At 41.9% G+C, this 11,187-nt stretch overlaps 1 protein-coding gene across 1 annotated transcript; it reads right to left on the bottom strand.

Annotated features, from left to right (window-relative positions):
- Positions 1-4,228: 4,228 nt before the first annotated feature.
- LOC122931965 (gap junction beta-2 protein-like) lies at positions 4,229-5,056 on the bottom strand. The gene has a single exon (XM_044286084.1). It carries the CDS (start codon positions 4,973-4,975, stop codon positions 4,229-4,231), a length of 747 nt encoding a protein of 248 aa, XP_044142019.1. The 5' UTR covers positions 4,976-5,056.
- Positions 5,057-11,187: the final 6,131 nt, after the last annotated feature.

Raw genomic sequence — 11,187 nt, 5'->3', positions numbered from 1 at the left:
ACATCCCCCAAAAAATGTATATCATTCCCAAAATGATCCAAACATGAAGTAGACATATGGGGAATGTAAAGTAATAACTATTTTTGGAGGTATTACTATGTATTATAGAAGTAGAGAAATTGAAACTTGGAAATCTGGCATTTTAAAAAAATTGGGGTAAATTTGGTATTTTTTTTTATAAAGAAAAATTATTATTTTTTACTTCATTTTACCAGTGTCATGAAGTACAATATGTGACGAAAAAACAATCTCAGAATGGCCTGGATAAGTGAAAGCGTTTTAAAGTTATCACCACTTAAAGTGACACTGGTCAGATTTGCAAAAAATGGCCTGGTACTTAAAGGGGTATTCTCATCTTAATGATCACTGTTAAATCTGTTAATGATTTGACAGCGATCAGTTTTCTAAATACATTTTATTACCCAATTCCCACCCTTTTTTTTGAAAATAAGTCCCCTCTTACCTGTTGTTGTGTTTGGTCTCCCCTGGTTACGGCCACCTCTCCTGTCGAATCCCGCCGGGCCGCGGCTTGTGCAGAAGACTGAAGATTCTCTCCCGGTCAGGCCGCGCAATGTCCTGGATGCGCATGCGCCATGATGACTTCTTCCTGGCCAGTATAGTACAGAGCCGCGCACGCGGTGTATACCCACACACATACCGATCTCATCATCCTGCACTGCATGTCTACTATTGATGGCTTCATACTGCACAACCAGTATACTAGAAATCATATATTATTCATATATGATATATAGTATTATTAATTCCACCACTTAAAGTGTTATATAACAAATACACTATCATATCCTTCTGATATGCAAAGTATAGATAGATATAGTTTGAGATAAATAAATAACAAATAAATGGAAAGTTATAGGAAAATATTATATGACACAAATGCAGAAGATGGATTAATAGATAGACATCAGATAGATATATTTTAGAAAGAAATATTAATAATAAATAAATGGATAGATAAATATGTAAAAAATAGATGTATGTTTTTTATTAAGATTTATAGATAATTGTTCGATGAATGAATGATAGATCGATAGATATACAGATGTAGATAGATTGATAAATTGGGTATATATAGATTTGCGAAATACATATTAATAAATAAATAAATGGATGGATAAACAAATGAGATAAATATTAGATAGCGGTAAATGGTAACAGACTAGTAGATAGATCGATTTAAGTTAAATAAATATTAATAAGTCCAGGGTCTCCTCTTCATCCATCTCTGCTGTCACATTCTGTGAGCATGCATGGCTTAACCCAACAAGTTAGCAGCCGGCTGGGCTAGACCACGCCCTTCATGCCACTTCCAAACCCTGGTCCCTGTCACTGGTGGGTGAAGCCGCCCTAATAGCCCACAGCTCTGCTGTACATTTTGCATGCTAGGTATTGGGGAAGGGAGGAGACCCAGATTACACAGAAAAGGTCAGGATATTACTTGATCATTGACCCTGAGTAGTTTAATGGAGATGCAATCGGTGTCATTTTAGAGTAGTTCTCTGCACCATAGCCCAAAAGACTGCTGGTCGAGGACATGTGACATTTGTGTCCTCAAAAGCTTAAGCAGCAAAGTGAAAACATTTACTTTTTTAGTATTTTTATACATTATGTAGAGCTTTCGGCTACATACCTATAAACTTTAGTTCTACGCAAGGGTCTATATTTAATCACTGAACCATCTGGTAAGGTTAGAGGCATACAGCAATAGGTCTAGTGCTATACTGCCGTATACTTTAGTACAGGGAGGGCCAACCTGCGGCTCTCAAGCTGTTGCAAAACTACAACTCCCAGCATGCCCAGTCTGCTTACAGCTATCAACCTACAGCAGTGCCTGTGGGAATTGTCGTTTTACAACAGCTGGAGAGTCGCAGGTTGGCCAGTCCTGCTTTAGTATATGTACGTTATTTTGTGTGGTTCTGTAGTCCTGTGTAAAATCAAAGGTAACTTATTGTAAGATTGTATTGAGTTGTACTGGTTGGCAAACACAGTTCTGCCAGAGAACAGCATCCCGGAGCTCACTGGATCCAGCATTGCCAAACAGTAGTGGAATGTCCATTGGCCCCATTGACTATAATGGGGTCCGGCTGAGATCCAGCAGCTACCCGACAAATATGCCGGGATTCAGCAGGACAAATACAGCTGCATGCAACGTTTTTTGTCCGGCAGATTCCCGCCATTGTCTGCCGGCTGGAACACTCAACTGCAGGTGTGAAAGAAGCCTTACATTTATATGGCGTAGAGCTATTACTCTGTGGTTTGATGGGTAAAATATGGTATTAGATATCCATGTTTCAAATTAGTGACTGTAAAGCACAGGGTCAGGTTGCTATCAGTCCATAAATCCCAGTCTGTAAATATAGACGCAGGTTTGTGTCCATTTTTTTGGGGCTGGTAGCACTTGAATAGGTTATTGGATTGTTCTGCAGGACTCTTTACATTGGCCGAGCACTGGCCGGATAATCATGTAATATGAATGTTTGTGTGGTCACCAGAATCATTGTTTGGCGGCAGCAGATCAGCCATCTAAACATCACTCTGCTGCCAGCAAACATCGATTCAGTATGGGGATAAGCGATGGCATTAGTGATCACTCCTCACCGTACTGTGGAGGAGATCACTGCATGTAAAAGCAGCTTCTCCTTCACTGACGAGCAGGCGTTAGTCGGGACCTTCCCGACAATCGCCTGCTAAATCCATCAGTGTAAAGGAGCCTTAAAAGGGGTTTCCAGGATTTTATATCTGGATAGGTCATCAGTATCTGATCAGTGGAGGTCTGACAGCCGGGACTCCCGCCAATCAGCTGTTTGAGAAGGCACCGGCGCTTCTATGAGCGGAGTTCCAGAGGATCCTCCGATAGGCCCAAACTCTGACAATAATTTACCCTAATAAAACAAGGCCCTTAAGGTCCTATATACACAGAGGGAGGACCCTCAGAATCATTTCCTCTTGTGGGTCCAAGGGACTTCTGGCCGACGCTGTAAAGGGACATCCCGTGTGGGGGCCCATGCTCTCTGATGTCTAGAAGTACTCCAACTCTGACAAGCTCTTTGTGCAATTCATAAGCACCTTCTTATTATTGAGATTAATAGGTAGCTTAGGCCTATCTATAGCAGTGTTGTGCATATACTTTTTTTCCAGTCATTGAGACTGGATACCTATTCAAAGGCCTGGTTACTCTACAACCAATCATCACTTAAAAAAACTGAGAAAAAGTATAGTAAAAATTATTTATTCAAACTATACATAGACATTAATACAAAAAAATTCTTACATTCTGACAATTGTACTTGCACCACTCCCTCTAGTGACCTATTGCTGGTATTACAGCTGGGAAGATCCCAAAAAGACATGAGTATTTGGTCTGACAGAACATTATTCTTACATCAACATTTAAATTGCTCTTCTGGATTTTTTGCACAAAAAGTAACATTCCAGCTGTAAATCCACACTACAAGCACCTATACCCCGCCAGGCAGAAGAAGGACATCAATCCAACATACAAAGTGGTCAAATTATAAAGTCTTTACAGAAAAAAACTTTATTAAATGTTTCTCATTCTCTTCTGAAAAGTGAAATAAAAGAAAACAAAACAAAAAGCACTTTACACTGGATGCAAAGTTTCAAGTTCCACCTTCAGTAAAGAAGTTTCTCACCTCTCTCCTGCTCCATCTCAGCAGCAAATGTATTGAAGGCAGCAATATGCACCCTGCAAGGCAGTTCTGGGTGGGATTAGGACAATCCCTATGGTCTCAGATATGTGTCAGTACACACACTAAAATGAGAACACTCCTCCTAACACATATTTGTATAAAACATTCCGAGGCAAGTAAAAATGGATTAATACAATATAGTTCAGTCTTGACTTACCTCGGTCATCATCTCATTGCACGCGTCTCATATTAACCTCTTAATAAGAAAATTGGCAGTGTTATCATTCACATACAGTCATGAAATGTACAAAATTCATCTGTTACCATCTTAAGTAACTTTTGTAACATAAATAGTAAAAATAAAACCCACAAAAAAATACATAAAATCCAGAAATAGAAATACTTTTGACTGTCATTTATAATCTACAGCTCCTTATTCTGGATCCACAAGTTTCTCTTTAGGTCAGATGAGCTTTTCTGCTTCTTAACTACATGAACAGAGTCTTTGGACATAACGGCAGGCTGGGTTAACAAGGAACCCCTAAACGACAGCTGAATTATTGCTCCTTCTGCTCATTTAACATGTTCTGCTTCTCTTCTGGCCCGCTAATATGGTTCATGTGCTTCCTGGCATTTTTCCTGGATCTTCTCAATGAGGCCTGGATGATGAGATAGCATAGCTCTGCCACGTTGAGGACCATACAAATGCCGGAGACAATAACCATGAAGAAGGTAAATACGGTCTTTTCAGTAGGCCGAGAAATGAAACAGTCCACCAGATTGGGACAAGGCCAGTTTGAACATCTCACTAGACGCTGCATATGGAAACCAGTGTAGAGGAAGTAGAAGAGGTACATGAAAGCAGCTTCGAATATGACTCTGAACACAATGCTGACAGTGTAGGTCCACCACAACGTACCTACAATTCTAATTTTACGCTGCTTCAGGGCTTCCAAGTTCTTTTCATCACACTGTCCGCTCTTCTGTAGTTGTCTTTTTTCTTTATGCTTCAGGTAGGCCACATGCATAGCAACCAGCAGTGCCGGTGTGGCTACAAAAATGAGTTGAAGGCACCAGAGCCTGATATGAGAGACTGGGAAGTGGTGATCATAGCAAACATTCTTGCACCCGGGCTGTAAGGTGTTGCAGATGAAGTCTTTCTGTTCATCGCCCCAGACGCTCTCTGCAGCCACCACCAGGATCATAATACGGAATATAAAGAGCACAGAGAGCCAGATTTTGCCGATGCTGGTGGAATGTTTGTTGACTCCTCCAATGATTTCATAAAGACTTCCCCAATCCATATTGTTTGTAGATCGTTTCTGGAAGATAGATAGAAAGCATGTTAGATGACAGAAGATAGTCAAATACCTGGAGGAGGCTTTAGTAAGAAAAAAAAAAATGGCATTAAGTAATGACATGACACAAACTGGGATATTTATCCAAACTGGTGCAAAGGAAAACTAGTTTAGTTGCCCATAGCAGCCTATCCGATTGATCCTCTCATTTTCCAAAGGAGCTCTGAAAAGGGAAATCTGATTGGTTTCTTTGGGCAACTAAGCCATTTTTCCTTTGCACCTGTTTTGATAAATCTCCCCCATAACGTTATATAATAAGACCTAACACATCATGTTAAGATCCAGAAAACATAGTCAAGATGACAGCTCATGAAGGTCTAGCTGGCCCTATGGCGTCGCTACATCGATGATGTGGTGTTCATCTGGAAGGGTGAAAGGGATTCCCTTGATCTCTTTTTGAAAGAGATCAATGAGAACCAACTGAACTTGGTATTTAATGCCATAATCAAGGAAGAAACCGAATTCCTTGATCTGGTAATCAGAAGACAGAATAACAGATTTGTCTGTAATACCTTTTTTAAGCCGACGAATAGAAACAGCTTCATCCAATATTCCAGCTGCCACCTCCCAAGATGGCTTGACAATATCCCTACTGGCCAGTTTCGAAGGATCAGGAGGAACTGTACGGAAGACCTACGTTTTGAGGAGGAGGCAGCTGGAATGCGGCAACTGTTCCGGGAGAAGGATTATCCAGATGAGGTGGTGGAAAAAGCCCTGGAAAGAGTTAAAAAACTAGACAGACAAACCTTTTTTGATAACCAGGTTGAAATTAAGAAAAAATCCCGGACAAGTGAAGAGAGGAACAATAGGATCATCCTTCCCTTTAATGATGACCATAGAAAAATACAAAAAATAGTGAAGACACATTGGCATCATATACTGAATGATAAGGTGATAGGCCACCTTCTACCCACATCCCCAAAAGTTATATTTACTAGGGCACCTAATCTTGGCATTAAAATAGCCCCCTCTGTGAAAACTAGAGAGAAAAAAAGATCATTGATAGGGACTTGGATGGATCTGAAAGGGTTTTTCAAATGCGGCAAGTGCATCGCATGCAGAATTAATAACAAACCCCGTAAGACCACCACAGTCCCCTCTACACAAAATCCCTTCGTCTGGGACATCAAGGACTGCCTCACATGCAATTCCTCCGGTGTGATCTACCTAGTCCAGTGCCCCTGCAATAAACAATACATTGGCAGAACCAAACGGTTATTAAAGACGAGACTGGCTGAACATATATCTAACATCAAGAAAGGCTACGACAAGCATTCCTTGTCTAAGCATTACAAGGAGGTCCATAATAGTGACCCGGCCAGCCTCGTCTTTGTGGCGCTGGAAAAGGTAGATCAACACTGGAGAGGAGGCAACTATATTAAACACATGTCCAGAAGGGAGTCCCGACGAATATACGAATTTGGGAGCTTGTTACCGTCGGGCCTAAATTCAGAGCTGGAACTCTTTGGGTTTTTGTGAGAGTGCCTTTAATGTGGGATCACATATTGATAATAGGGCTGTCCTCATATAGGAGCCTCAATACCATATTCACCATCTGAATCATTAATATTGTTAAGTTTTGCCTCTATTGCGGTAAGACATATATTGTGGTATCTATGACAGGCATTAGATTATTGTGTCCAATTGCCACTAATACATTCATATACATTGTATCAGATATCCATTTTAGCTACTTTATTCTGTAATATCAGCATCTTTTAACCTTTTAACATTTTATGTGTTTATCAGTATATTAAATAGTATAAATATTAAGGAGTGTATGTAGTGAAGTATCCAATATTAACTGATATACCATGGTTTTAAATGGAAGCGTATATCCACAAACGGGGTATAGGTTGAGTGGGAAAAAAAACTTTTTTCCCTCCGTTTTGCTTTTTATAAAAGAAGGAAACAGAAGAATGATTGAAAAATTATATGTATTGATATCAAAAATGGGATATTACCAACTACAAAATAGACAGTAAAGATAGACTGTGAGAATGGAAGTCCCAGACATTGAAACGGAAGGATTACATCCTGAGGTCCGATCCAGGCTTTGAAGATAACCCTGGGAAGTATATAAGGCGTATCTAGACAGGTATGGCACAACCACTGAGGAAGGGAGAGTGACAACTCCCGAAACGCGTCTGGGTTTACGCCATATACCTGTCTACACTCTTTCAAATTGCATGGCCATGCAGACAATATTCCGATACCTGCAAGATTGAAATATCAGGGAACCGCAGTTCGAAACCACCGGCCGAAATACAAGGTACACGTCACCACCTGACCACACAGGAAGTGACGTAGGTGCTGCTTCGCTAGCATCCAGCGCGGACACCGAGTGGAACCACGTGAGACGCCGGCCTCCGATACCATCTAAGGTGTTCCACGCACTCCGGCTGTACTGCAGGATTCAAGTATAATACCCTGAAAAGTCCGACCAGAACGCAGGATTAAAGGAACATATGAATGGGAGGTAAGCGGCTATTAAGCCGGTCATTTCATCTTCACCTCATCTTCGCCTTACTGCATATTACGGGACTATGATCTGACATACGAAACAGTGCTGGAGCCTGTTAAGTCATATTAACATTATCCCTATGGACTTTTAGGCTACAATCAGAGGACCTTATATAACGTGGTCTCAGGACTGTTGGGAAATTGATCATCTCCAATTACGAAAATAATTACCCCATTGTGGTAATACTTATTTTATAGTGTTATTTTATAGTGTTGTTTTAAGAAGTTTTTACATGCTATTATATCAATTTATTTTATTTTTTCATTATTTACAATAAATGTGTGCCAAATGGTAGAGTGCTCGTCCATATACCTTTGTTCAAAAAATCTCCTCTAATCGAGAGGTAGGGTGTCCTCTCCTTGGACTTGTAAGCACCATACCACAGACTATATAGGAGAGCAGCCACCACCAACTCCCAATTTTCCATTTTTCCTTTGCACCTGTTTTGATAAATCTCCCCCATAACGTTATATTATAAGACCTAACACATCATGTTAAGATCCAGAAAACATAGTCAAGATGACAGCTCGTGAAGGTCTAGCAACTAGAACTTCTGTCAGCCTGAAAATAGGCTGATCCTGGTCCAAACCCTATCTTGATGGAGAAGACATTCATTTATAGTCACTTAATGAGAATCCCATGTATATTCTCACTCCATTCCATTCCAAACATTTTTGGAGAGGAACTATGTATGTGTGGCCTCATCTCCACTTAAAACAGAATAGAATCAGTTCTTTAATGAGATTAGTTAAAAGAGTTGTCCACAATTTTACAAGTGATGGCCCATCCTCGGAATAGGCCATCACTGTCTGATCGGCGAAAGTCAGATATCCCCCACTCCATCGATCAGCTGTTCTGGAAGTACACAGCTCCATCCACCACTCACTTCAGCGGAAGCAGCGCTGCCATAACCACCTCCGTCCACTACACAGTGGACATAGCTTTGTAGTTCTCTGGACGACTTCCAGCAGAAGTATGGGGTGCCAATTTTGGCAGTGCCAGGAAACCATTTACGGGCATCTGTCAGCAGATTTGTACCTTTGACACTGGCTGACCTGTTGTATGTGCATTTGGCAGCTGAAGGCGTCTGTGTTGGTCCCATGTTAGTTTGTGCCCGCATTGCTGAGAAAAATATATACAAATGAATCTCTAGGAGAAACAGGGGTGTTGCCGTTACACCTAGAGGCTCTGCTCTCTCTTCAACTGCCGTTTCCTCTCCACTTTGACTGACAGGGCCAGGCATGATGATGTTTACACTGCCTGGTTCTGTCAATCAAAGTGGAGAGGGCACGGCAGTTGCAGAGAGAGTAGAGCCTCTAGGTGTAAAGGCAACGCCTCCGTTGCTCCTAGAGGCTAATTTGCATATATTAAGACTTCATTTTCCTCAGCAATGCGGGCACATATGAACATGGGACCAACACAGATGTCTTCATCTGCCAAGTGCACATGTAACAGGTCAGCCAGTGTCATAGGTACAAATCTGCTGACAGATGCCCTTTAATGTATAGGGGGAATTTCAACATGCCTGATCCTTTTGTCCTGTATAAGGATAATCTGCTGTCAGAGGTGTCTGGCAAACAATTTCTCCCTTTTTCACATAGCGGGTGTATGTGTATTGGGGAAGGGTCTGGAGGAACAGACAATAACAGCTATATAAAGTGTACATCCACCTTTTGGGCTCTTTCACATAAACAGATGCCGTGCGGATAATCCGCTGCGTGAAAGGGCCCCAAGCCTCGCTCTGGACAGCAGAGACACGGAGCATTAACATGATTGATAACGCTCTGTGCATCTCTGTGATCTTTTTACTACAAAATCACGGTGACAACTTTATCTCACTGTGATTTTGTAGTAAAAAGGTCAGACAGAGGCACGGAGCGTTATCAATCATGTTACTGCTCCGTGTCTCTGCTGTCCAGAGCGGGGCTTGGCTCTCTTTCACGCAGCGGATGACACGCACAGCATCCGCTCATGTGAAAGAGCCCTTAGAATCCCAACTACCATATGATTAGAACTAAGACATGGCAATCGGACACGCCATAAGTGATTTCTATTAACCTCATTAATGCAAGTTACGTGAAACACTAAACACTTGCTGGATATTTTATTATGAGGAACCTGTGCATGCCAGAGAGGGAAAGAGCACCAGAGAGGAACCCTGTGTCATGTGCCCCCTTTTTAGATCCTCCATTAGACTTAACTGTGCCAAAGTTTTATAATTTTCCAACATACTGTCTGTTCCCCATGCCTTTCAAAATCTCTGCTTGCAGTCATTGATTGTTAACTTCCATTGACTAAACATCAATCCTGATCATAAATAATCACATAGATACAGAACTGGTAGTACAGCGTGTGCATCCGAGCCATGGACTGTAATTAACCGAGCACCCGTGTCCATCACATTGCCAGGGGAGATCTTTACCTTCTGACACAATGAAAGTTCCTATTGAAGTCAGCAAGCAGAGGTTTTGAGAAATGTCAAGAGCAGTAGGAAAATTGTACAATGCTTCATGATGAAAGCAGATTAGGGGTTCATCTTCCCCATGCAATTTTTTAAATTTGTACTCTCCTGACCTATTATCAATATGTAAACCAATGCCGCTGGTTTGTTTCCATCCTGTAAGTAGCACTTCCTGTTCCTGTATCCAACCAAACCCATGATGCACTTCTCCTTTCTCTGCCACATCTCCATCTACACCTCTAACAACACCCAGCTAGCTTATGGCTCCTCCCACCCAGCCAGTTACATAGACACTCCCCTATCACTGCCCCGCCCATGGACATAACATCACAGGAAGTAAGAAAGAGCTGCAAGGACATGGTCATGTGACCACAGCCCAGAACGGGAGACAGAAGCAATAAAGGTAAAAGAAATACATTACAAAATTACAGCTGCCTTCATAAAGGATTATTTTACAGAATGGTGATGCAAACAGGAAAACCTCTTTAAGAGAATTTTTAGAGTAAATTAAGATTTCAAGCAGTATATTGCTGGGGCAATAAATAGCTGATCCAAAAATATCAATGAATCCTATGAGCCGAGTTCACACATCCAGGCAGTAGATGCCAGCACCACAATGTGTCTTAATCCGCAGTTAACTACATAAATGCTGATTGCTTAAAGGGACTCTGTCACCACTTTCTAACCCCCACTTTTAAAACTATAGTTCTGTCCATGGAGCCCCTGTGATTTCAATGGTGTTGTTATATGCGAAATCCGCAGGCTCGTTTTGATAAAAAAAGCTTTTAACTAACCTGTCAGTCATGAGGATAAGGTGCCCAGGGCGTTTCTCCCGGTCTGAACATGCCGCCGCCGCCGCCGCCGTTGGTGCCCAGCTCCTCCTCTGCCTTGAATTTGCGCCGCCTGAATGTGAATAAATACGCCTCCGGCTCTCCCTCAGTCCCCCCTCCTTTTCCAAAATTTCGCGCGTGCGCACAGGCCTGTGCCTGATGCGCCCGTGCGGACTTTACGATTCAGCCTCATTGAGCGAAGTGCGCATGCGCATGCGCACTTCGCTCAACCTCCCGATAACGCGAACACTGCCGCACGCGCGGGATCTTAGAAAAGAAGGAGGGGGGACTGAGGGAGAGCCGGAGGCGTATTTCTTGACATTCAGGCGGCGCAAATTCAAGG

Source organism: Bufo gargarizans, chromosome 3 (genome assembly GCF_014858855.1).
Source record: "Bufo gargarizans isolate SCDJY-AF-19 chromosome 3, ASM1485885v1, whole genome shotgun sequence".
In the NCBI taxonomy this organism is placed as follows: Eukaryota; Metazoa; Chordata; class Amphibia; order Anura; family Bufonidae; genus Bufo; species Bufo gargarizans.
Note: the sequence above shows the minus strand (reverse complement) of the source record. Positions and strands in the feature narration are given on the sequence as shown.